Below are 24308 nucleotides of genomic sequence, written 5' to 3'. Positions count from 1 at the left end.
TAGCAATGCGATATCTCTTCAATTACTACATTCTAATTTAGTTAATTTCTTCGATATTAGTTCTACTTTATGAAATTATTTTTTTCCTATCCGATTTGTATTATGCATTTATTCCCGGCATGCTGGTTTGTATATTTGTGCTGTCGTTTGTGGTTGTTGTTAATCGGTTTCAGATTTTAAAGCACCCATTATCTGAAAGTAAATAAGAACACATTAAGCTCAATGTATCACATAATCCTCGGATAGGACATTACGCACCTCTCGATTTCTACGTTCTTCCGTTTCACGTGTGACCGATTTTTTCAAATCATCTCTGGTTATCAATTGGCATTATCGTCAGTTTTAAAAAACACATCCTTGTAATATTTCATCTCTTTAATGCTTTCCTCGATATCGTCCAAAGCTCGGTGAGCCAGAATTTTCGGTGGAGATGAGTTATACACATAACCATTCCATCGTTTGCTCAGTTCCTTTACTGTGCTTACATCGATCACACGGTAATGCAGGTATTCGTTCAACGTTGGCATATGTTTTATCACAAATATCCGATCCATGTAAATGCTGTTTCCGGCCATTGGACAGCTTCGCTCGGGACAGTACTGCTTAACAAAATCCAAAACATGCTGTTCCGCCTCCCCCAGAGTGTAGGTCGATTTTTTCACAGCTTCTATCAATCCGGACTTTGCATGATGCTCCTTGCACCAACTGTTCATTGTATTCAAAACAGCATCTGGTTCATGTATGATTATATTTGGTCCTTTGGCTATAATGTTCAGTTTGCTGTCTGTTATGATGCATGCGATCTCCAAGATACGATCCTTATCTACATCCAAACCCGTCATTTCCAGGTCCATCCACACCAAATTTTGCGATGATAGTTGTGACATCCTTTGCCTATGAACTTTTGATACAGGTGCAAAATTGAAGCACAACGTTTTCACAAAATTTTGTTTGTTTAACGAAAGTATTCTACACCACGCCGGCATTTATCAGTCCTGACTACCTGCTTGGTTCGTTTGGCGAGAGCTAATTTCACGTGGTTTAAGCAGCTGGTTTTGTTGATGTTTACATTTTTTTACGCTATCTGTTTATATATTCTAATTGATGGTTCGAAAAGACCGAGGTAAAAAGAAGTCCTTATTCAACCGTTGAAGTGATTAAGGCCACAGTACACGACACTTATTTATTTTCGTACTCGTTTCAAATATTTTACACCATTTAATGTTGTTGAAAAGAGCCTTTTTCCAAAGATTAAGTTAACAAAATTTCATTCATGGTTGTACGACTGAACACTGTCACCAGTCTGCGAAATTAGCACGATCTGGTTCACCTTAAATGAGAAAGGTAATGCTTATTTGTGCATCCTTCATTATGTCGCAATGGAAAACGATTATTGTTTAATGTAAAAGAAGAGAATATGCTTGAGATAGTTAATAAGTGTTCGCAATCTCTTGTCGTACACTGCATAGTGTTAGAAATCACGAATAAAAATAGAAAATAGCGAACCGTGCGAACAGCCCGGATGATTCGATGTTGAATAACAAATATAAAGGATTAAACAAATACCAGTGGCACGTCTAATTCCAATCGTATGCTTTATTTCTTAGACGCACAATAAGTATAAAAACGAATTGCAAGAATTACACCACTGAACAGTAATGGCATCATTAAAGCATTTGCAGAGAACAGCCCTCGATGTTCACTTTTCAATTTTTCCAACAGTTGTTGCTGAACGCGAATTTTCGAGGTAAAACAATACTGTTCCCGCAGAAGCGAATTATTCCGAATTTCCGTAGTACGTAGCTGTTGTTCCACGTTCTGTATAGCTGCAATCATCTGTTGCTGTTTGTTTGTATGTACGGCTGCCTCGTTTTTTAATGTGTTCAACAGTTGTTCCTGAACGCGAATTTTTGAGGTAAAACAATCTCCTTCCTGCAGCATCAGATTACTGATTATTTTCCTTTTGTGTAACTCTTCTTCCAACATTTTAATACGTTTAGCCTCTGTTTTCTGTGTGATTTTATGTATGGCTGCATCATTTTTCATTTTTTTCAACAACTGTTGCTGATGGCGAATGTTCGAGATAGAGTAATCCTTATTTTTCAACAACAAATCTTTTGCATCATTCTTAGTCCGTAGCTCCTTTTCCAAGTCCTGTATAGTTTTACTCATCTTTTGCTGTTCGCATTTATGTGCGGTTGCATCGTTTTTCAACGTTTTCAACAGCGCTTCCTGAGCACGGAATTTCAATGTGAGGTTTTCCAATTGTTTCTCCAATGAACTATTGGACGCTACATTGAAATACATTTTGATGAGTTGTGCTGGAGTGCATTGTTTGCGGCACTGTGGACATGTTTTGGATCTGCAAAAAATGGCCGATGAGAAAGTGATGCATCTCTAGGAGAGTAAAAGTAACTTACTGTTCTAGCCATCTCGACAGGCAATGGCGATGAAACATGTGGCCACATGGCGTAGTGTCTACTTCGGATGATGGTAAAAATGCTTCAGTACAAATGGCACACTCGTATTTCATATCGATGGATATATTTTCTAAAAAACAAAACGTAACAATTACACTCGACAAGGCAGGTATCACTCATGGAATGGAAATGCATCAAATTGTTTAGATAAAAGTCGAAGAATGCACAGACGCTGTCAAATGCGGTGGATAGCTTTGCACTTCCAACCGGCTAAAGTCTGAAACACGACCCCCCCACTCACGGTCACTCATCTGCGTGTCAATTTTTCGTACAGGGTGGTTCGGAGACTATGCAATGTGGCCTGAATTTGATTTTTTTTACAATTACTATTAAATTGTAAGGAGGTTTTCGCATAGTGAAAAGTGATTTATTAATCGAGGAACCAAGTTCCATACGCTGTTTGTGAAACCGTTAAATTTTCCTCATTTTTGGCCCCAATTTGCCCCATAGCTCCGCCGGTATCCAAGATATCGCCAAACTTTCTTCTGGCCATGGCTAGATGGCACTTGTGGCTAGATTTCGTCCATGCACCACTAATCGCTACCATGTCTGTGGCCGGAGCTATTCGCAAAAGCTCCAACGGATCGCCAATCTTTGACCTGTGGTCGATAGATGGCACCAATTGCTACATTTTCTTCTTCGACGGCCATGCCCTCAGGTGTCTGTGTCTCGAAACATAATTAAAAAACACGCAACCGATTTCGAACCACCCTGCACGAAAAAAAGTCACTCAAATGAGTGCCCGTGAGTGGGGGGGGTCGTGTTTCAGACTTTAGCCTCCTAACTGAGTGCCTCGCGCAGGCACTCACTACTTCGGTAACTTACTATAATAAAGGGTGCGTTACACGATTTACTTATGTGCTAAGCTGACTCCATGACAGACCTTTAGATTGCTACTAATCCTTTTTTATTTTGGCTAAAGTCTGAAACACGACCCCCCCCACTCACGGGCACTCATTTGAGTGACTTTCTTTCGTGCAGGGTGGTTCGAAATCGGTTGCGTGTTTTTTAATTATGTTTCGAGACACAGACACCTGAGGGCATGGCCGTCGAAGAAGAAAATGTAGCAATTGGTGTCATCTATCGACCACAGGTCAAAGATTGGCGATCCGTTGGAGCTTTCGCGAATAGCTCCGGCCACAGACATGGTAGCGATTAGTGGTGCATGGACGAAATCTAGCCACAAGTGCCATCTAGCCATGGCCAGAAGAAAGTGTGGCGATATCTTGGATACCGGCGGAGTTATGGGGCAAAGTTGGGCCAAAAATGAGGAAAATTTTACGGTTTCACAAACAGCGTATGGAACTTGGTTCCTCGATGAATAAATCACTTTTCACTATGCGAAAACCTCCTTACAATTTTAAAGTAATTGTAAAAAAAATCAAATTCAGGTCAGATTGCATAGTCTCCGAACCACCCTGTACGAAAAATTGACACGCAGATGAGTGCCCGTGAGTGGGGGGGGTCGTGTTTCAGACTTTAGCCCTTTTTTTCGTGCAGGGTGGTTCGAAATCGGTTGCGTGTTTTTTTAATTATGTTTCGAGACGGCTAAAGTCTGAAACACGACCCCCCCCCCACTCACGGGCACTCATTTGAGTGACTTTTTTTCGTGCAGGGTGGTTCGAAATCGGTTGCGAGTTTTTTAATTATGTTTCGAGACACAGACACCTGAGGGCATGGCCGTCGAAGAAGAAAATGTAGCAATTGGTGCCATCTATCGACCACAGGTCAAAGATTGGCGATCCGTTGGAGCTTTCGCGAATAGCTCCGGCCACAGACATGGTAGCGATTAGTGGTGCATGGCCGAAATGTAGCCACAAGTGCCATCTAGCCATGGCCAGAAGAAAGTTTGGCGATATCTTGGATACCGGCGGAGCTATGGGGCAAATACGGGCCAAAAATGAGGAAAATTTTATGGTTTCACAAACAGCGTATGGAACTTGGTTCCTCGATGAATAAATCACTTTTCACTATGCGAAAACCTCCTTACAATTTAATGGTAATTGTAAAAAAAAATCAAATTCAGGCCACATTGCATAGTCTCCGAACCACCCTGTACGAAAAATTGACACGCAGATGAGTGACCGTGAGTGGGGTGGGTTGTGTTTCAGACTTTAGCCTTTATTTTATCGTCATCTTCTGACAGTCATATTACTAATACTACGTCCTAGCTTTATGTATAATTCCTGAAATCCTAAAAGTATGTGTAATTCCTGAATTCTTAAATGTGTGTAATTCCTGAACTCCTAAAGTGTGTGTAATTCCTGAACTAATTCAAATCAACCCTTTAGGTGCCAAACACAGGGTATGGAACTTGGTTCCTCGATTAATAAATCACTTTTCACTATGCAAAAACCCCCTTACAAAGTATTTTTTTTTGCTCGGTTAGAACGGCCCGGCTGTATCAAGACTTATTTTACCACGTAGCAGGATAATCAATCCATATGCTACGGGGGGACGGTCCGAATGGGATTTGATGCCTGGTCCTGTCGTGTGAAAACGGCGCGGGCCACCCCGCTGGTGAATTTATGTTTAACCGTAATGTCTACGACCCGGGTATGTTTTTCATTTTCAAACTTCAATAACTTTTTCCAGAAAAAAGATATCCTGCTGATTTTTTTTGCATCTGTAGCAAATTTAATCCTCTTTTAGAATGCATTTTTAGTTTATTTTTATTTTAAATTTTAATTTATTTTTAAATATTTTTTTTGTGATTTTCTTTTCAAATGTGTTCACAGAAAATTTATCGCTGATTATCTCGAGTTTATCAATCCAAATCTTTTTCATAGAAATCAGAAAAACATGAAACGTGTGGTACTTATCACCGGTGATGTCATATTGTTTTTAAAAATGTTCCCCATTCATCTTTCGTGTTACCATTATTTTTTCCATATTTTTTTCCTATAAAAACACTAATTTCAATTATATTACTTATTATTTCGGAGATGAGTGTAGAATAAAGCGATCGTTAAGATGCTTTTGGGCAAATAAAACACACTGAGCAATAACCACTTTATATTGCTGTTATATTCATTATTCATTGAATTATTGCTATTTATAATATTGCTATTCTATTGCTTCTATATTCATTAACCATTCAATTATTGTTTCTTTTGAATTTAATAAGAGCTATACTATATGCATTAATCATTCAAGTGGCCTGGCTGCCCTAACGGAAATAAAAAAAAATCAGTCGATATGATCATTGATGTAAAACATGCGGTTCGTCTTTGAATCCGGCCCGCGAAGAACGAACGAGAACATCCATTATTATCTTGGGTGAGCTTGGGTGAGGTTTAGCTTTGAAAATTGAAAAATAATTTGTATATGTTGTGTATGCACTCTTTTACAGTTAACTAACACGCTCATGAATCTTCTTGAAATTCAAACCACTGTTGAATTTTATTTCCTTCCGACTTGTCTTGGCCTGCAAGATAATTTTTGTTTGCAAACCGGCCCGGAAGTCAAAATTGAAGTTGTATAAAAAAAATAGAATTGATAACGAAATTTACGACTATATGTGCGTCACAGTTATTTAATCTTCTACACAAATACCACAAATTCACGAAAATGCTTTCTTAGAACAGACTTATCTTTAGCAGAGCTTCAGTAATGAAGCGGACGTGCACAAGTGTTCTAACCTAACTTTTCTTGTTCAGTACGCAAAACATGTTGACGAGTAAGTGGATTTTAGATTAAGAGACAGGATGAGTCTAAATTCAATGGCATACTTTATTGACCATGTAGACCAGCAGTATTCCTTTTAGTATTAGTCATCAAAGAAATTATAAAAGTTTTCTCTTGCATGCAGCATCCTTGTCAGTGGGTGAACAAACGATCCAGGTGAAGATATCGATGGCATGATTCCGAAAGTCGATTGACAAACGCAGCTTCTATCTACAATTACCAAACACAATCCACGTACTGCGTCATAATCACGTTCTGTTCTAAACCGATTCAGTGCTAAAGCGTTCTCATTCTTAGTCCGTAGCTCCTTTTCCAAGTTCTGTATAGTTTTACTCATCTTTTGCTGTTCATATTTATGTTCGGCTGCATCGCTTTTCAGCGTTTTCAACAGCGCTTCCTGATCACGGAATTTTAATGTGAGGTTATCCAATTTTTTCTCCAATGAACTATGGTCCGCCCGTTCGTTAGTTCGTCCATTGCCTCCGGCTGTGCCAGAATTGGCCGCTACATTGAAATACATTTTAATGAGTTGAGCTGGAGTGCATTGTTTGCGGCACTGAGGACATGTTTTGGATCTGTAAAAAATGGCCGATGAGAAAGTGATGCATCTCTAGGAGAGTAAAAGTAACTTACTGTGCTAGCCATCTCAACAGGCAATGCTGATGAAACATGTGGCCACATGGCGTAGTGTTTACTACGGATGATGGTAAAAATGCTTCAGTACAAACGCAACACTCTATATTCATACCGTTGGAAAAAAAACTGCACTATGAAAAATAAGTAACCTAGACGTAACAGTTCGTATACCATCCGTACCGTACCACCAACTGGTAGGATTGACTTTCGCAAAAAGCTGTGTACCTTTAGCGTCTCCACCTTATGTGTCTATTTCCACTGTACAGATAATGGCCCTACAAAATTTCCTAGACCTAATAGTTATCTATAATCAAATATAATCTTTATCTAATCTTCCAGGAAAATCATTTTTTACAAAAAATTACTATTTTTTGCGCTGACCGTGGCGAGGGGATATCTAATATAATCTAAGATAATCTAAGCCTACATTGACCTATCGAAATGTGAATGGATATGGGAAATTATCCAAAACGATGCTTTACGGTAGAACGATGCAAAATATTTCATAGTAGGATGGGTCAACGATTACAGATTGTATGGCGTTGAGCATGTGTCTCCCAAGTGAAAGTATTATTGTGCAGGTTCATAAAATTAAGAAATCTTACAAAATCAACGGTAATTTACCCCCAGAATATTATTTTGAAGCAATTGCACCAGCTGATGCCTGTCCAGGAGAAGGAGTTACCAATTTTGTGAAACAGTGAAAACATCCATTAATATAACTAGTCCGGTAAGGAAGACTCGCGTTACATTAAAAAAAATATTCCATTTATGTACAGGTATTGTAATTTAACTAATAAATCGAACAAATTTATCAAGTATTCTTTGATTTTTTTAATAAAATAAGTCAGGCTTACTTCATACAAAGTTGGCATCGATATAGAGAGCATCCGTACTGTCTATCCGAGTGATAATATTGGACATTATGCCGATAGTTAAGGAGAAAACTATCCAGAACGATTTGCAGAATGCATTTGAAATAAATTTACTACGAAAATCCAGTAGATCCATTTCTGCTCATCTTTCAAGTACGGAAAAACGGAAGTAATCCATAAGATTACCATTTTATTAAGTTTTACAAACGTGTTTCGATTCCAGCCGATACCATTTCACTTCACGAACATCTAAACAAAAGTGAATTAGCTGAACAAAAACAACAAAACTCATTCCTGGCAATTGAATCTGTCGTATCGGCTGAGCACACTCCGGAACAGAAGGAAGATACGCAAAATCGTCAAGCACGGGTTGGAGAATTCCAAGCACATATAAAATCACTCATAACCAAAATCATCGACTTGCGTGCCACAAAGATCAAAGTCAATGATGATAAAATTACACAAATAGGCTTGTCGTTTTTCGAACCCGATAGTGCGGCAATGACTGTTGCGAAGCTCGTCCAGCTCATGGATAGTGCACGAACAAACCTATCCTATGAGCGGAAGAAACTGTTGCTAGGGGTGAGGCGATTCAAGCGCTATCAAATGCAAAACTTGCAGTTGAACAGCCAAATGGAAGACGTAAGCCTGGAGCAGTATTATGAACTGAAGGCGGAAGTTAATCGTATTGGAGAAAAACTCGAGGAAACGACCAAGCGTATGAACAGTTCGAGACAACTGTTTGAAAACGATGTTGCACGGGCTACGCACGTGCGGGAAAAGCTATTTGATTCACAAAACCGGACTGTGGCCATCAGGCAGGATGTTTCCGAGGTCCAACAAAATTATTACTTCTTCAAGAGCACTCTGTGCGAAAAATTGCAACGAAAAAAGCAACTACGCAAGGAAAGCGAACGTCTCAAACAGAATATGGATTTGCTAAAACTAGTTCCGTGGTATGGCCAAACTAATGACCAGGTACTAATATGCTGTATAATTTGTTTACTTGGTATATGGTTTGTTATGCTTACCAATATTGATTTCGTTTCAGATCGAACACACCAAATTCTGTATTGAAAAATTCAACTGAATCTAAAAGGTACAAACAGTGTTCACTGGCGTTCACGAATGTTTATTTCTTTTTGCTGATTCTAGCAAGTTCTGTATAGTTTTGTCGTTTGTGAATGTTAACAATGTTAACAATTGTCCTTTCGATTCTGCCGGATATTTTGAACGTTCTATATTTTTCCTTCATTTTTTCTTGTCAACAATATTGCAAGAAAATATTGCGCTGTAATTTCCTCTCAAGAGTACAGAACCTACAATAAAGAAATCTCAAACATTTTTAAATTTTATTTATTTTTATCTGTTTTCTTTTGTAATTAAAAACTTTGTATTACCTTCATATTTCACTTTTCTGCGTAATTTCTGTATATGTTTGAATAATTCAACCTGTGCTGAAGCGTTCAAGGTTCGAGCGTTTCTCTAGCGTTTCATCAGCTGTCAAATGATTCTCAAAATCGCTCTGTCACGCCACAGAAAAAGCAACGAAAGGTTTCTTTGATCAAATTGCGCCAGCATCCAAGATAAAGATTGTAATTGTAAAATTCCATTCGTCTAGAACTGGCCAAGTGCTCTATTCTTTGCAATAAAAAACTTCTACATTGAAGGACACATCAATCAAGGTTAGTGAAATAGTGCCTGCTGTTGATGATTCCAATGCCCTTTTTGGATGATAAAGTTCAGCCAGCCAGCAAGGAAATCATCTGTGTAGCATCGACCTAGTTTTTCAATATGCTTTTTTTTTGCTTCAAACTTTAGCATCATGAGTGGACCCATATTCGGTAGCAGCAGTGCGCTGGGTGGAAGTTCCGGTGGGAATCGCCACCTGGTCGAATTTCGCGCAGGCCGTATGAACATGGTAAACAAGATGGTACATGCGGACAACCGAAAAGGGCTGGTGTTCGTGTACCAGGCAGAGGACGGCTTAATACACTTCTGCTGGAAGGATCGCACCTCCGGGACGCTCGAGGACGATCTGATTCTGTTCCCAGACGATTGCGAGTTCAAGAAGCTCGATTACGTAAAGAATGGTCGCGTGTATGTGTTGAAGTTCAAGTCATCCAACCGACGGCTGTTTTTCTGGATGCAAGAACCGAAAACAGATCGCGATGATGAGTGGTGCCGCCGAATCAACGAAGTGATCAATAACCCACCGTCTGGCAATAGCATCGGTTCCGGTGGTAGAAGCAGTGGCAATGATAACGGTGACTTGCAATACATGTTAAACAACATGTCGCAACAGCAAATCATGCAGCTGTTCGGTGGTGTTGGGCAGATGGGTGGATTGAGCAGCCTGCTAGGGTCCATGACGTAAGTAAACTTCATCAGGTTGTGTCATCAACGAAGAAGTTTCTTACGTTTATTGTTTTGATTTTGTTTTTGCATCTGCTTTTTTAAGCCGTTCAAACTCTGGCAATTCAAGCAGCCGCACCAGTGCAGCGACTCCATCCAATCGGACCCTATCAAGCAGCAATAATGGTAATGGGAGCAGCACTACCACACCAACAGCAGCATCGAATGCACCATCTACACCTCGAGCACCGAAGAAAACAAGCGGTACTACGAAACCCACCAGTGGCTCAGGAAGCTCTGCCGGATCTCCGATGAGTACACCAGTCGTGCGAACTGGTGGCAACACCAGCAATGCTGCTGCTGAAGGTGGTTCCAGAATTTTGCTGTCCGACCTGCAAAACTATCTGTCCGGCATCAGTGCGACCGGCGTTGATGGGTCCGGATCAAGGCAAAACATCGATTTAGCTTCCGCCGTCAATTCGCAAACACTGGCGTCGATTATATCGGACCAAGAGAAAGTGGATGCGCTGGTCGCACACCTACCTCAGCTGGAAGGTGATGAGAACAAGAAGGAGCAGCTGAAAGAAACCATCTCTTCCCCCCAATTCCAGCAAGCCCTGTCCATGTTCTCGAACGCGCTGCAGTCGGGCCAACTCGGTCCGGTCGTGTCACAGTTTCAACTCAACGCCGAAGCTGTCGCGGCAGCTAACGCGGGAGACTTGGAGCAGTTTGTAAAAGCGCTAGAAAACAGCGAGAAATCCCTTGCCGATACGGCAGGTGCGACGAGCAAGCAGTCGACGGGTGGTGGTGGTGGTACGGCCGCTGCTGCAGCTACTACGACCGGCAGTACGGAACAGCCGAAACCATCGGAGGTTACCAAGGAGGAGAACGGCCATGGTAAAGCGCAAAAGAAAGATCAGGATGATGAAATGGCCGGATAGAATACAGCACTGTGTTCGAACTGTCCAATACAATCAGGGCTTCATCAAGCACCACATAACTGAATTGTAAGAGGCTTTAGTATGAGTATGTGCCTCTTTTTGTCTTTTTCATGTTTTAACCTTTCTGCCTCGGCTATTCCTTACTGTAATCATGAATAAAGGGTTATCCAAATACATTCTATTTTGCAGATGAACTCGGAAGAACATTGTCAGCTTGCAAATAATATTACTCATTTAGCAGCGCTTCCTGTTACCTCTGACCTAACCCTGCCGGAAAGCGACCCAGCACGGGATTTCCATCACAACAAGTCGTGTTCGTTTCCTTCGTTCCGCAAAGACAAGCATCAAACCATTTGTTGTGCTAGATTATGTGTGGCGCCAGCTTTATTCATCGGGGTTTTTTTCCATTTCACTTGTCTTCAATCACAAAGAGGCTTGCTTGGGTCACTCGTTAGCTCATGTTCCGGCACATTTAATAATTCCACATCAATGCCAAGCTTTGCTGGTTGTATCGCTTCAATCGCTTCGGGACCTTTGTTCCGCAAGTCAACCAAACTGTTGATGAAATCCGAATTACGGGACAAACTATGCGAGTAGCTGATGCAGCTACTGTAGAACGGTTCCAGCATGATTTCGTGTACGAATAGATCCAGAAGCGGTAGTAAAAATACTGCATTTTTGGCCGCTTCCTTCTTCGCCATATCGCTTAACGGTCGCAAATTAAAGGTCACCTGTAAACATGTAAACATTACACGTCACCATGTGCTTCGTTACATCGAGTTTTTTTTTTGGTTAATACATACATTGCCATCGAAGAATTTGTCCGGTAGATTTAAATAGTTTCGTACACACGTTTGTAGGGAAACTGGTGTGTCTTCTACTGTATGTCCCACCGTTTTACTGGTGGCTATATGAGCTACCATAACGTCGAAACATTTTCCCAACGGTATGCCGAACTTGTGCTGCAGAACATCGCTCACCAGCCGGCTATTGTGAAGAACGCGCCGGTACCGATCACTGCTAAGTAGATCGCGCATATCGTCCGTTATCTTCATCCATTTGATGTCGAAAATGTAGATTGAATCATAGGTAGCAATCGTTAGCAAGGACGATCCGTTCGAATGTCGCCCATTTTCGATGCATTCCATTGCTATACCGAGGTGACGTTGTTTCTTGAGGTATCGGATCGAATCGTGATACTTTGCATCCGTTTGATGAATGAATACGTAGTTGTTTATCTGTTCCAGTGCATTGTTCAGGCTGTCGAGTGTCAGTAGCTTCGATTTGATAACATTTTCCGATGGTTTTGTGGTCGGCTTCGGTGTATCATCATCGGTAGAGGCAACCTGTATATTTCGCACTTCCGAGTTGTAGTAAGTTTGAACGCCGTAGTTTTTATCTGTGGTCATATCACGTACATCAGCCAATCGAATAAACGACCGATCGGATGCAACGTGCATTACCTTACCCAGCAAACATTCTTCCTCTAGCTCAAGTAAAATGGTTTGTCCGATTTCTAAACTTATCTTGTTCATGTTTGCTGCCCTTATTTCTCGTAGGATACTGAAGAATAAGGCGTAAGTGCGGCCGCACTCACAGAACTGGAATGTTTACAGTCTTCTGGCGCACTCGCTTCAAAACAGTCTAGTCTTCCTTTTGGGCAATCTTGTCCCCACGATCCCTGCTGCCGATATCGGGAGAATCGTTGCTAACCGCAAAGTAGGCTTTGTATATAAACAGAAACAGAGCTACGTGCAGTGCGACTACTGCGCTTACCGCCGAGTAGATATTACTGGTCACACTGGAGAGCTGCAGCAGCCCATCGAAAAGCCAGTGTTTTGATGTGAAAAATGTAAGCACGGGTAGAACGATGATTAAAATGCAGTATGAGAACACGGTCTTGAAGGTACGATACTCGGCACGTTGCTCCTGTGCGCGGACAAGAAGAAACAAGTACAAAAGCAAAACAGTTCAACTTAACGCCATGTTTGGAAGAATTTCAGTTTTCCTTGCTTCTTACCGCTTTCGAGATGGTGCTTCTATTCAGCTTGGACTTAGACATCACTATGTAATGCGCGAACCACCAGTGCGTTTCTCGGGTTGGGTTTATTCACACTAAACACGCCAGTATTGGTAGTAATTTCCGAGAAGAAAAACACACCGGACAAAAATAAATCTTAGCAGCTATTGACAAATAGACACTCGTGACCAAAAGACAGTAGGACTGGTGCACACTATCATTGGGCAGTTTCAATTTTCACCATTTGTACAATTTATTGCGCAACGCAGCAGCCCGTTTTCACAGCATATTTCATCAACAACCTATTCTTGCACGTGTGCAATGGCCCAATGTGTGTGATGACAGCCGGACGGAAGTTAGAAGAAAAAAAAGTGTACAAAGAAAAACATAAACATTGCAATGCAGTCCTAAGTATTGCATCTAAATTTGATTCCACCATCCTTTGAAATGCCTAGTGAAAGCGATACAAATGTAACCATCGGCAGCAAAAAGCTTTGTGATCTGGACGAATACTCCCTGGAGCATGTGTTTCTATTCCTGACCGTAGCGGACCTAGATCGGTGCGTGTTAGTTTGCAAAAAGTTCCAACACATTATCCAACGGTTCGTTTTTCCGAAAAAATGTATGCACGCGCTAGTAACCGGTTCAGCGCAAGGAGCCGCCTTAAGTCTGTACTCCTTTACGCGCCGGAAACGTGTGAAGCTCGACGAAAACTGGCGCTATGGGCGGTATGAGGAACGGACTTACTTTTACCACAACGTAATGTACATCTCGCAGTTGGCCATCGACAGGGAGTGGGTATACATGACCCATCGTGGCCGATTACAGGCACACCGTAGGACGAAAAACCGGCAAATGGTTGATCAGAAGAGCGAGTGGGCGATTGGGATGGCACGGGATTCCGATTTTACGAGTCTAGTAAAAAACGGTGATCGGTTTTTCCTTGGCCGTATGGATGGGAACATCATGATCTACGATCATGATGTAGGTAAACAGTACATGCAAGCGATTACAAACGATATTATTAAAGCGGTTGACTTTAACACGGATGTGTATGCGGTTACGACGAAGAATGAATCAACGTATATCTTAACCTATTCACCAGAAGAACTGCATGATCTAACCGCGGACGATAGCGAACTGTTAAAACCTACTTTTGTTTATCCGCAAGCTTATGAGACAATAAAGCTAAATAACGCCCAACTGGCGGTAGGGAAGTTTCATTGTGCCAGAAAGCAAGCACTCCAATTAATCGATTTGTACAGGTAGGTACAGGGACAAGCAGAAAACAAAACACTGACACTGTCCAATGTTTAACTCAATGGCTCCTGTGATTTATCGTTGCAGCTGTACAATTATACAATTAAATTCACCTTCGATGGCAGTTTACGATGTGTTGTGGATGGACGAACACTGTATTCTTTCGGGTAATTTTGATACCACCATGCGTCTAGTCGATACGCGCACCGGAAGCGATGAGGCCTGCTGGACAGATCCGTACAACGCTTCGGTGTACTGTCTCTGTTACAATGGTACGTACGCCGTACACTGCGGCATGAAGTATCACCACCGTGCGAACTTGTATGATATCCGCGTGCCAAACCGGTGTGTTCAGATGTATTTTCCCTCGAAAAAGCAGCAATACTCTCCGGTCTACAGTATAGCGACCGACTGTAGCCAAATGTTCCTCGTTACTGATCATAATTTGCGAATACTTAACTTCGACGCTGATTGGGCTGTCACCAAAGACTATGCATCGATTTAGATGATCCTGCTCTTGATCACCCTCAACATTGTACGAATTTGTTCGGATAGAAGCGTAAACCTTCGATTGATTCGTCGCGGCACAGCTGGCCAAAACCTTCGGCTGTCAGCAACCGTTCACGAGCTAACAGCAGCGATATACACTCAAGGCGCGCCAATTCATCCGGGCTTAGGGAAACATTCTGCTCGACTAACTCTACGGTGCGTTCCGAAACCAGCGCATCGTCGTGCGACTCTAGCTGCAACACCATCGCGCCACTTGGGAACTCGCGTAGTTTAATCGGTCCCATCAGCAGTCGGCACGCTTCTAGCAGATCTTCCGGCGAAAGCAACTCCAGACCACGGGCCCGATTCACGCGACAGTAAACATCGGCCAGCGACATCATACCGCCTGCTTCGGTGATCGGATCGAGTAGCATCTCGCAGAGCTGCCGCGAAAGCTTGAGGAAATATTCCGAATTGCTGCGCGTTCCGTCCCGCGTCACAGGATCATCAATACCAAGGCTCAATAAATACGATTTGAAACGTACCGTCTCGTCCTCCGATATCTCACCCTGGCGTTCGCGTATTTTTGCACTAACGGCATTCGTGATGGCCACCATATCCTTGGCCATACCCATCAGCTTGCCAAGATCTTTGAACGCGAGGTTAATGTTGGCATCTGTTTGCTTTTGTTTCTCGACCAAATTACGCTCAATGCCTACTATTCCAATGCGCAGCTGGCGTTGTTTTCCTGCATCTGTGCTGGGTCCAGCAGCAGCTGACTGGTCTGATGGAAGGGCGGCCGCATTATCCGCCACAGCCCAAATGCGGGCGGCTAGTGTAGAATGTAGTGCCTGAACAAATGCCTGATCAACTCCATTGCGGCCAGATAGTTTCACAAAGGATGAGCAGCTGTGATCCATCGGTCCGGGTCGCTTGTCCGGTGCTGGTTCGCTCAGCCGCAAAATGATCCGTTTCTTTCGACTGAACAACATTGAGCTGGCTTCTTCCTCGTCTACGGACAACACGTACTTCAGTTTCAAATCCAAACAATTGCCTCCGCGTGCAATTTCCCCGTTACGACCCCACAGCAACCGGTGGCTAGTCAACACGATTTCGCCGTCTTCGTAGTTTGTCTAGAAGTAATAAAGCTCCGCATAACACCCTTATGCTGATTGGTTTTTGCAATTTATCAATACTTACCTTTTCGTCGCCATCGTAAAGCTTAATGCTACGATCTTTTGCCACAAAGGATTCGCTTTCGAACAGACGTGCCTGGCAATATTCAAATCGGTTCATTGTTCCAGGCAGAAACGAAAACCGATAAGTCTTTTTATGCGCGACGAACGGTTTTGCTTTTGCGATTGTTTATATGGGATATCGCAAGATCTGTTTAGATATAGAATAAAAAGGTTGATGCATGCAGTGCAAAATGACAGCATACGATGGGAACTTTTTTGACAGTTGGTTATGAAACTACCATTTCAAAACAACATTTTGAAAATCGGTCTAATGGAAATAAAACTGTTTTTATTTTAGTATTTTAGCATGGTTTCGATCTGCGTTGCATCATTTTGCAATTATAGTCGCAATTACGTTAAGAGCATATGGTTTGTATGCGGTTTTTCACAAATTTCCGCCAACAAATTCTCTGCTGTTACAGCGATGGGTTCAGTTTTGCAAGCATGAAAGACCTTGCTTGTTAATGTAAATTTGAGTTTGATATTTAAAGTTAAAATGTTATGTTCTATAAACTGTTAAAGTTAAAATGTCATGTTGCTATAAGAAATAAAAACGGTTGCTGAAATATCAAGTTATGTTTTTCCTTGAAATATTTCATTGAATTATTTCATAAAAGAAAGAGAACGGTGATTGGTGTGGTGGCGACCTGAAAACATGCTCTCGCGGGGTAACTTATTTCCCGCCAAATGATGTTTTTCATTTAACATTCCTGGAAAAGCTACTTTTTAGTAACATAGGGTGCACTACAAACGTCCAAGAAAAGACAAGCTTAGCATATTGTAAGTAATATTGCGCCAGCTCACTTTTTATCGGTCTATATGTTTATTATAAAATTTTAAACCGAAACATATAACCGCAATTTGCATTTCCTTTTTCCGCAACACGCAGCTAGCCGCCAGTTTTTTTCTTCACGATCGCTTGATTTCCATCGATCGTGATAGGCGTAGAAGAAACGATCAAAACAAACTGCGGAGCAATACGATTTGTGCAATATAATAAAAACACACACACAACACCCGCACTAAACTTTGCTTAAAGCGTAGCGTGAAGTAATCGATCGCTCGCCAGTCTTCCGATCGAGTTTCAATCCATCACATTTATGGCCGCCAATCGCACGAAAGGGGGGAAATACATTTTAAACAGATGGAAAACCATTACACCGGTTGGCATGATTGGAAACTAAAAAAGGAAACGCATTGTACCGTACATAAATGTCTCAATGCATTTTAAAGATATTCGGTAATCACTCAATCTGACGTCCAAAAAACCGAATGGAGTATTTGAGAAAAAATGACACTTTTCTCGATGCACTTGAATAGTTTCTTTATTCGTTTTTTCCCCTTGTTAATGTAGCATAGCAGCATTCCATCGATTTGGATTGTAAAGAAACTCGTTGCTGTTGAGTTTGTACATCTGTGAATGAATAAGTAGTAGCGAGTGAAAGATCGATCATTATGTAATCAGAAAATTAATCCAACGATCAAGTTACACGACTAGACAAATACGCAGTGGAAACTATTAGAAATAGGAAGTTTTTCTTTCAAATGAACATTCAGTTAATACGAAAACCCAAATCTAACATTGAAGAAATGTTTTCCGTGCTTTCATTCGCAAAAATATGGCTCACAACTAAACACCAACAGCACTAAAGACCAACACTAAAGAAACCCCATTCTCATCGGGTTGTCTTAAAGTTCGCGAGAGAAGTGTAAAGCACCCTCCGAACGCAATGGGATGAGTTGCGATGAGTTAACTAGATGCTGTACAACTTAACTTACATAATACACCGTTGTCAGCGTCACTGCCCAACGGCAAACATCATTGTTTGTGGCTGGAACACAATCTTTATCCCCGCTCCCATCTACAACTCTCGCCGGGAGAATCTTTTTTCTTCTATTTCACTACAGTCGTACACTCAAGCTGCATCTCCCTACGGGGAAGATTATTTTCAAATTCAAAGACACGACACGAAACTGATCAGTGCCCGGACACAACCGAAACCATCAGTGCAAATCCACGATCAGTTGCATCCTCTCGGCTACTTGCGGCGAAATTGAACAAAAAACATTTATCTAACCCGAGAGATTTAACAATCTTCCTGCCGTTCCTGGGGTTTAGCATTCGGTTCGATAAAAGCAAGCTAACGAGCACTTTTCGATTTCGCTTCTATGAGTGTTGCATTTTTTTTTCCAATTTCCAATTTACCAATGCCTGGAGTGATTGAATGATTTAGGGAAATGAAGAAAGAAAAACAAAACATGGCCCATGAAAGAAATGCCAACCACTAGCTGACTAGACGGTGAACGATGAAACTGAGCAAAAAAGGTTAAACTTTCGCCCCGAATAGTGTCTGCAATTTGTTGATCTTCACGGTGAACACACTTTCGTCGATCATGCGCAAACTGTTTTACCAAAGTTGCTTCTTATAGGGAAGGAATTGCAGAGCAACAAGCAATAAGCAGAAGTACGTTTTTATCCTTTTGCACATTTTGTTTTAGACAGAGTTCGTCGCTTTCGGTCTCATTTGAGTCGCGCACTTCTCATGATAGCGATCAAGAATTGATAATTAGAACTGCTTATCGTCATTTCCATAACTTTCTCTAATTCTTAATAGTAAACAATTGAAGAAAAGCTCTCTCTTAAGTTAGGTGAGGTAAGTTTGATTTGATTATGCCGAGCGTTTGTCATGGTCGGCAAGCTGCCATCCAGGAATAAGGCTTCACAATGCCGCGTGTCAGTCGATAATCACTCCACCAGATGTCATCACCATCGGCGTTAGTTGATTATGTTTTGCGTAATGGCGTAATTGTGACCATACCAACCCGTCTAGATACCCTTCCTGTGCACACGAATAATACACCCTTTACCTTCTTTCTCCCCACAACCGCCTATTAGTAACTGCCTACTCACGTCCTTTCCGTCCTCGCAGGTACGAATGAGCACGATCAATGCATGTGTCCCATTGTGTAAATCGTATTATCAGTTATACGTGTTGGCGAAGAAAATGATTAATGGTTCCTTTTTAAACAATCGGCCAAAACAACGCAACTTTACACACAATGAAAACAGTGGACCGCCTGTTTGAGTGTAATAGAATTATTAATTACAAATCCTTTCCGTTTGCATGAGTATGAATTTTGCTCACAAATCGAAAACAAAAAACAAAAACCAAAGTGATTTCAATAAGCCTGAAAACAAAATAATTGCCTTTATGCCGGACTCATCATCACCGCTGGGCACAATCTATATTCAATTTTCCAACCTCCATTAGTTACGGCTTCGGCACGAAACTTTCCAATACTCTGCATATGATAAAGCGTGCCATTAATAGTTTTATGCTTACGGTTTTCGGTCAGTCCTCTCTCGCGCACTCGTTGCTTCGATCGTTGTCTTCTGTGGCGATCGTTCAACCAGATCATATCATGCTGATGTGTTCGATTGAAACATAAAATATGCACACCATTATGGGACGCACCACGTGTTTGTTCGGTACGAGGACAAACGCTTTTCTTGGTCTGTGCTACCTTTTGCTTAAATTAAATTCATCGCACTACGCACGGCTGTTTGCAATGAGCGGCCATAAATGTCAGCTGCAAAAGTGCACGTGAATGGGTGAAAAAATCTTGGACACTCAACTGATTGCATTCCAACTTATGAGTCAAATCCGTACACCATTCCTAACAAAAAAAAAGTTGAAGAATCGTACTAAAAGCTTTAATTTCCAGCTAAAACTAACCCTCCACATCCTTTCAACCTGAATCCTGAAAAGGAAATTTTTATATTGTTCACCCTTTCCAATTTTCCCTACTAAATGCATCCTGCTGATGATACACGTCGTACGATCGTTGAGTGGGCAAAAATAATTACCACACTTCACGCTATCGTGTTCCGGTGCAGCGTTCAGTTCCGTGGTAGGTTCCTGCCCGGTTCCGCCGTCGTTGTGCCACACACTGGTGGGCCATAATTTCAACACGTGTTGCTACACCGTGTACATTCATCCGTGAGGTAATATTTTTTCGGTTCCTCGGTGGTGTGTTTCCAATTTTTATTTGGATGCGGATCATTATGCTTTTGCCGAAGCGATCTATCCGGGGCGTAAGACCATTTTTCCGTTCGAGCTATGCCGAACTGTGGAGCACCCGGAGAAGTTACCGGTGCATGTAAGCACGGCTGATCTATAGCCAGATGGAAAGATGGAAAAGCATGAAATAAAAGACAGTTTTAGATTGCCTAAATGGTGTCTTTCACTCGACGACGTTCAATTGCATCTCCAACAGCCATCCACACGTTTTGAGGGAAATTGAAGATGACACACGATGCTATCTTATCGTGTGATTTCCAAAATCAAGCACCACCATGGCAGAAAATTGGTCTATCCACAGTGTGACTAACGTGCGATCGGGGCTCTTTTTTTTTCTTGTTCACCGCCGTTCGATTGCAATCGCAACGAATCTCCAGAATTGAAGAGCAGCTGCGAAAGTTGAACCATTTAATTGCCTCCCTCCGGTGGCGGCAGGAATGGCTAATTCAATTTAACTACCGGCTGCAGACAGGCAACTGTTCGTAAGCCAACTCATGCAACACTAATGCCTGCCCCGATCTGGTATTGCGCGAGTGCGCGTACTAGTGGATGGAAGCGATATCGGTAGCGCACATGAAATGTGTCCAATGTGGTTCGGTAGATTTAAAACCCAACGGCGGTGATTTCTTTTCTTTGGACACTGGGTGCTTGACGACCGAAGAAAGCATCACCATATGTTCACCGTTGTTTCGTACGGTGCAGATAGCCGATAGCTAGACCTGGAACTCGCCAGCCACAGCGAAATGCGACCCACTTGATTGCAGTGATGATGCACCGCCCGCGTCTTGGGCAAGGACGCGGTGCGGTAATTATCATTTTCGTCATTATTGTACTCGGGGGAACCCAAATGGGTAGACTGCCAAGCGGACGCCACTTTTGCTTTCACCGTCACCACAGCACCGAATGGCATTGTGCCCTTTTTCGGATCGTACCAGAGGTCCGTCGGTTTGGTGGGAAGATTCAGTGAAAAGCTTGCCCGTAACAGACCCAATCGCGACCCCTCCGAAGGGGGGTCTTCTGCTCAGCAAACGGTACCCAGCTCCAATAGGTCGCTCTATCAAGCTTTAGCTATTTGGGAGGGATGGGAATGACGAGATCAACTGTCATCCGGAATTCAGCTTGTTTGAATTCGAACGCGATCTTCTTTGTGGCCAATTCAAGCTCGGGAAATTGCGATAAGCATTAATGGAAAGATCTCAGAAGCCCGAAAGACAGTGATTTTTGGCCAAATGGTGGGCATTTAAAATAGGAAAAGCGATTTGCAACTCAAAGTTTTGTCTGCATTTTGCCTATAAACCGACAAGAGTTCAATTTGAAGAAAGAATTTTGCCCATAAACCAACAGTAGATCAATTTGAAGAAAGAATTTTGCCTATAAATCAACAGTAGATCAATTTGAAGAAAGAATTTTGCCTATAAACGAACAGGAGATAAATTTGATGAACGAATTTTGCCTATAAACCAACAAGAGTTCAATTTGAAGAAAGAATTTTGCCCATAAACGAACAGGAGATCAATTTGAAGAAAGAATTTTGCCTATAAACCAACATGAGATCAATTTGAAGAAAAGAGCTCTTTTAAAGTAAGACTTAACTGTGTCAAGCTGGGTATCTGAAGAATATGTTAAGTTAAGTTAAGTTAAGTTAAGAAGAAGAATGTTAAGTTCCAAGGTTTTCGAGAATTTCTGGATACCGATTTGCTGAACCGATTTGGTTGGACGATAACACGTTTTGAGTTCAGAACTTCACTATCGATCGGATTATTGATTAAAAACATCCTGAAACCTCAAACTTCAAGAAAATGCAGGTAAAAAAATTATTCGCAATCTTTCAAGACTTCTTTTGTGAAAAAAATGCAACATTTTATTGCACTATTATTAAACAACGTCGTCGTGAGATTCAGCAAATCAAATCCCTACAGTTTACCAACTCATCACCACATCGAACGTGACTAGCTGTGCACGGTTTTTGTTGTGACGATCATCTACATAAGCTCGGTAACTACTAGTTGAAGAAAAAAAAAAACAACAGAGCACCATCAGTGTATGTGACAGTAGGTGCTACGATTCAAAGTGATCGGGTAAGCGACGGATGGATCCACTAATCATCGCGCGCGCCTCCCCGTTACAGTAAGGAAGTTGGTTAACCATGTTAAGTGCTTCCCAGTCGACAAACACCTTCTGTGCTGCCGATGGAAACCATGTGCCGCAGCCCATAATGACATTTACGTAAGCGTGATTAGCAAAACGGTAAACTCTCGCGATGATGCACCGCCAGGCTGCATGTACACGACAATTCATGCAGAGCCCGCTACAGCTGCTACAGGAAGTGGCAATGTAGTGTGCTTAGTGAATGTGACGTAGTAAACGCATTATGCAGGATTAAAATGAGACTATTGGAACTGTACGTTGATCATGACCGAATAAAATTCTAATGGAACTATTTACAACCTTAGCATTTACCATTCCACTAGAACGATCGCCTTGATAAATGTACAAGGAAAAGCGTACTCTAACCCTCAATCATATGGATCGTTTATTTGAAGAATTGATACAAATCTGAGTAAATAAAGAATCTTGAACAATGTTAATAAAAGTGTCTCGCTGCACACGCCAAACGACCAAAGAGGTATGGAAAATCCCATAAAGAACCTCATTTTATGTTCACGAAGTAAATAACAACGCGCCTCATCATACCATCTAATGGAATTGATTCAATCCACTACTAAAACCCTCTAGCGGATAAGTACGGAAAGCACACAAAATATAGCCCTTGTCCCCTTACTTTCTTCCTTCATTTCCCAACGCAGCCGATTCGAATTTCCAGCTCGAATTTCCTTCGGTTTTCTCTTTCCCAGCGTTGTTTTTGTTTTTGTTTTCATTTTCGTTTTTCTTTTCACACACTTCCGCTAGCCGCCTTCCCATTGCACCGCCCCGCCCGGGTTTGTCCCGGCGTTTCAAAACGAAAGGGAAAGGCGATCAGTAGTAGCAGTAGTAGTAGTAGTAGTGGGCCCTTTTTGCATTTCCAAACACATCTTCCCCACCAAAAAAGGTGTACCGGCATCGATCACTATCAGCGATCACACGAGCGCTTCCGTTCGTTCCCGACCGAAGTTCCAGTTCCAAAATGCAGTTTTTCCAGTGCAGTCCAATAAAAACCGGTAAGCACGAAAAAGAAATGGCGAAGAATGGTTGATCACTCTGGTGGCGAGTGGGAAGCGTTTGAGAATGGATCGGGTAAGGGTAAAAGGGTAGCCAATATATGTCGACCTGGGAGTGATCAAGGCAAGTACAGGGACACAAACACACACACGCACACGCCTTGTGGCACAATATCTTGGGGTGGTGAAAAAAAAAACCAGGGTGTTGTTGACTGTTATGTCCCTGGCATTGGGGTGGGGCAGGCCGGCCTTACAACGAAAGTGTTTACCGTCGTGAGGAACTGGAAAAACGCGTTCTTTCGCTCGTAAGCCTTTCGCTGTCTTTTTTCTTTATATTGTTTCCAACCAGCGTCGGTCTCGTCTTTGCTTTCCTTTCAAAGCCCCACCAACTCCAACTCCAGCAGCTGAGTAAATACACATACAAAGAAAGTGGAAAGAGCTGGCGCACACAATGAACCATTTGGGGGAGAGATTGTGTGTCCGCATTTTTACAGTGCTGTACGCAAACTGTGTGATATTTCTTTCATGTTTAATTTTCTGTAAAAAAAAGTATAATTTCATTGGTTTATGCTTCATGCTTATTGGGTTGGAAAATTGATACTTTTTTTCCTCCTAGATAAGCTAGTTCTTCAGTGCTTAGCTCACTTGAGTTACTAGTAAGCCCCTTACTGACTTAAAGTCGAACTCACTCACGAGCTACTAGGGTTCTAGCTTAAGCGGCAAAAGCTTTCTTTGGTCTGCCCTCCCTCAGTAAGATAAAGAAAATCCGTTTTATTAAAATTAATACAGATGCGGGAAACAAGCCCTATTTTACAAATATTTGCCTTTTATCTGGTTGAAAAACAAAAAAGAAATAAAATACTTCCTCCAATTTCCACCCAACATGTGAAGAATGCTATCAGCTCAATGTGCTAGTAATAACACAGGATACTCAGGTACATTATACTTCAAGGTGAATTAAAAAATTATATTTAAATTAACTTTATATAAATACACGTAACACCCCCATGCTTAATCTTGGTTCATAAAAAAAAACTTGTATTGTTTTGTTCTGCACGTTACTGTACACCCCACAAGTAAGCTCCAC

General features: G+C 41.8%; 9 protein-coding genes across 10 annotated transcripts in view; 3 read left to right on the top strand and 6 right to left on the bottom strand.

Moving 5' to 3' along the window:
* Window positions 1-8808, bottom strand: part of LOC125770423 (uncharacterized) — a 49753-nt gene extending 40945 nt beyond the window's left edge. Inside the window, exon 1 of the mRNA XM_049439989.1 lies at window positions 8710-8808. The gene's annotated coding sequence lies outside the window, so the exon portion shown is untranslated. The remainder of the gene's footprint in view (window positions 1-8709) is intronic.
* LOC125770504 (probable oligoribonuclease) lies at window positions 104-1034 on the bottom strand. Its single transcript, XM_049440202.1, has 2 exons — window positions 259-1034; window positions 104-192 (listed from the first exon to the last, which is right to left on the bottom strand). The coding sequence occupies exon 1, from the start codon at window positions 984-986 to the stop codon at window positions 321-323; it is 666 nt and encodes a 221-aa protein (XP_049296159.1). The 5' UTR covers window positions 987-1034; the 3' UTR covers window positions 104-192; window positions 259-320.
* LOC125770491 (E3 ubiquitin-protein ligase TRAIP-like) lies at window positions 1116-7406 on the bottom strand. Of its 2 annotated transcripts, none has more exons than XM_049440183.1 (2): window positions 6801-7406; window positions 1116-2362 (listed from the first exon to the last, which is right to left on the bottom strand). In XM_049440183.1, the coding sequence occupies exons 1-2, from the start codon at window positions 6911-6913 to the stop codon at window positions 1597-1599; spliced, it is 879 nt and encodes a 292-aa protein (XP_049296140.1). In that variant the 5' UTR covers window positions 6914-7406; the 3' UTR covers window positions 1116-1596. The 2 variants fall into 2 exon arrangements, with proteins under 2 accessions (XP_049296140.1, XP_049296139.1); XM_049440182.1 differs by lacking the exon at window positions 6801-7406 and adding an exon at window positions 2421-2652.
* Window positions 7490-9037, top strand: LOC125770490 (uncharacterized). The gene is made up of 3 exons (XM_049440181.1): window positions 7490-7831; window positions 7902-8656; window positions 8730-9037. Exons 1-3 carry the CDS (start codon window positions 7729-7731, stop codon window positions 8766-8768), a joined length of 897 nt encoding a protein of 298 aa, XP_049296138.1. The 5' UTR covers window positions 7490-7728; the 3' UTR covers window positions 8769-9037.
* Window positions 9038-9207: 170 nt separating this feature from the next.
* Window positions 9208-11168, top strand: LOC125770462 (proteasomal ubiquitin receptor ADRM1 homolog). The gene is made up of 3 exons (XM_049440141.1): window positions 9208-9363; window positions 9500-10051; window positions 10140-11168. Exons 2-3 carry the CDS (start codon window positions 9504-9506, stop codon window positions 10972-10974), a joined length of 1383 nt encoding a protein of 460 aa, XP_049296098.1. The 5' UTR covers window positions 9208-9363; window positions 9500-9503; the 3' UTR covers window positions 10975-11168.
* A 158-nt stretch (window positions 11169-11326) lies between these two features.
* Window positions 11327-12509, bottom strand: LOC125770481 (uncharacterized). Its single transcript, XM_049440169.1, has 2 exons — window positions 11778-12509; window positions 11327-11705 (listed from the first exon to the last, which is right to left on the bottom strand). The coding sequence occupies exons 1-2, from the start codon at window positions 12507-12509 to the stop codon at window positions 11394-11396; spliced, it is 1044 nt and encodes a 347-aa protein (XP_049296126.1). The 3' UTR covers window positions 11327-11393.
* A 109-nt stretch (window positions 12510-12618) lies between these two features.
* On the bottom strand, window positions 12619-13246 carry LOC125770534 (vacuolar ATPase assembly integral membrane protein VMA21 homolog). The gene is made up of 2 exons (XM_049440242.1): window positions 12995-13246; window positions 12619-12903 (listed from the first exon to the last, which is right to left on the bottom strand). Exons 1-2 carry the CDS (start codon window positions 13034-13036, stop codon window positions 12619-12621), a joined length of 327 nt encoding a protein of 108 aa, XP_049296199.1. The 5' UTR covers window positions 13037-13246.
* An 81-nt stretch (window positions 13247-13327) lies between these two features.
* On the top strand, window positions 13328-14759 carry LOC125770471 (F-box/WD repeat-containing protein 4). Its single transcript, XM_049440157.1, has 2 exons — window positions 13328-14259; window positions 14342-14759. Exons 1-2 carry the CDS (start codon window positions 13442-13444, stop codon window positions 14757-14759), a joined length of 1236 nt encoding a protein of 411 aa, XP_049296114.1. The 5' UTR covers window positions 13328-13441.
* Window positions 14760-14781: 22 nt separating this feature from the next.
* Window positions 14782-16129, bottom strand: LOC125770475 (vacuolar protein-sorting-associated protein 36). Its single transcript, XM_049440163.1, has 2 exons — window positions 15944-16129; window positions 14782-15876 (listed from the first exon to the last, which is right to left on the bottom strand). The coding sequence occupies exons 1-2, from the start codon at window positions 16037-16039 to the stop codon at window positions 14782-14784; spliced, it is 1191 nt and encodes a 396-aa protein (XP_049296120.1). The 5' UTR covers window positions 16040-16129.
* Window positions 16130-24308: the final 8179 nt, after the last annotated feature.

The sequence above is a fragment of the Anopheles funestus genome, chromosome 3RL, assembly GCF_943734845.2.
Source record: "Anopheles funestus chromosome 3RL, idAnoFuneDA-416_04, whole genome shotgun sequence".
Classification (NCBI taxonomy): domain Eukaryota; kingdom Metazoa; phylum Arthropoda; class Insecta; order Diptera; family Culicidae; genus Anopheles; species Anopheles funestus.
The sequence above is the reverse complement of the archived record's forward strand: the minus strand, read 5'-3'. Positions and strand labels throughout refer to the sequence as shown.

Excerpts from the sequence above, each read along its gene's own strand:
- LOC125770475 (XM_049440163.1), bottom strand. The coding sequence starts at position 16,039 with ATGAACCGATTTGAATATTGCCAGGCACGTCTGTTCGAAAGCGAATCC. Across the intron at positions 15,877-15,943 it reads TTTACGATGGCGACGAAAAG|ACAAACTACGAAGACGGCGA; the intron begins GTAAGTATTGAT and ends TATTACTTCTAG.
- LOC125770481 (XM_049440169.1), bottom strand. The coding sequence starts at position 12,509 with ATGAACAAGATAAGTTTAGAAATCGGACAAACCATTTTACTTGAGCTA. Across the intron at positions 11,706-11,777 it reads ACAAATTCTTCGATGGCAAT|GTGACCTTTAATTTGCGACC; the intron begins GTATGTATTAAC and ends ACATGTTTACAG.
- LOC125770471 (XM_049440157.1), top strand. The coding sequence starts at position 13,442 with ATGCCTAGTGAAAGCGATACAAATGTAACCATCGGCAGCAAAAAGCTT. Across the intron at positions 14,260-14,341 it reads CAATTAATCGATTTGTACAG|CTGTACAATTATACAATTAA; the intron begins GTAGGTACAGGG and ends TTATCGTTGCAG.
- LOC125770534 (XM_049440242.1), bottom strand. The coding sequence starts at position 13,036 with ATGTCTAAGTCCAAGCTGAATAGAAGCACCATCTCGAAAGCG. Across the intron at positions 12,904-12,994 it reads GAAGCACCATCTCGAAAGCG|GAGCAACGTGCCGAGTATCG; the intron begins GTAAGAAGCAAG and ends GTCCGCGCACAG.
- LOC125770462 (XM_049440141.1), top strand. The coding sequence starts at position 9,504 with ATGAGTGGACCCATATTCGGTAGCAGCAGTGCGCTGGGTGGAAGTTCC. Across the intron at positions 10,052-10,139 it reads AGCCTGCTAGGGTCCATGAC|CCGTTCAAACTCTGGCAATT; the intron begins GTAAGTAAACTT and ends TGCTTTTTTAAG.
- LOC125770491 (XM_049440183.1), bottom strand. The coding sequence starts at position 6,913 with ATGAATATAGAGTGTTGCGTTTGTACTGAAGCATTTTTACCATCATCC. Across the intron at positions 2,363-6,800 it reads CTGTTGAGATGGCTAGCACA|ATCCAAAACATGTCCACAGT; the intron begins GTAAGTTACTTT and ends CATTTTTTGCAG.
- LOC125770490 (XM_049440181.1), top strand. The coding sequence starts at position 7,729 with ATGCCGATAGTTAAGGAGAAAACTATCCAGAACGATTTGCAGAATGCA. Across the intron at positions 7,832-7,901 it reads CATTTCTGCTCATCTTTCAA|CCGATACCATTTCACTTCAC; the intron begins GTACGGAAAAAC and ends TTTCGATTCCAG. Across the intron at positions 8,657-8,729 it reads ATGGCCAAACTAATGACCAG|ATCGAACACACCAAATTCTG; the intron begins GTACTAATATGC and ends ATTTCGTTTCAG.
- LOC125770504 (XM_049440202.1), bottom strand. The coding sequence starts at position 986 with ATGCCGGCGTGGTGTAGAATACTTTCGTTAAACAAACAAAATTTTGTG.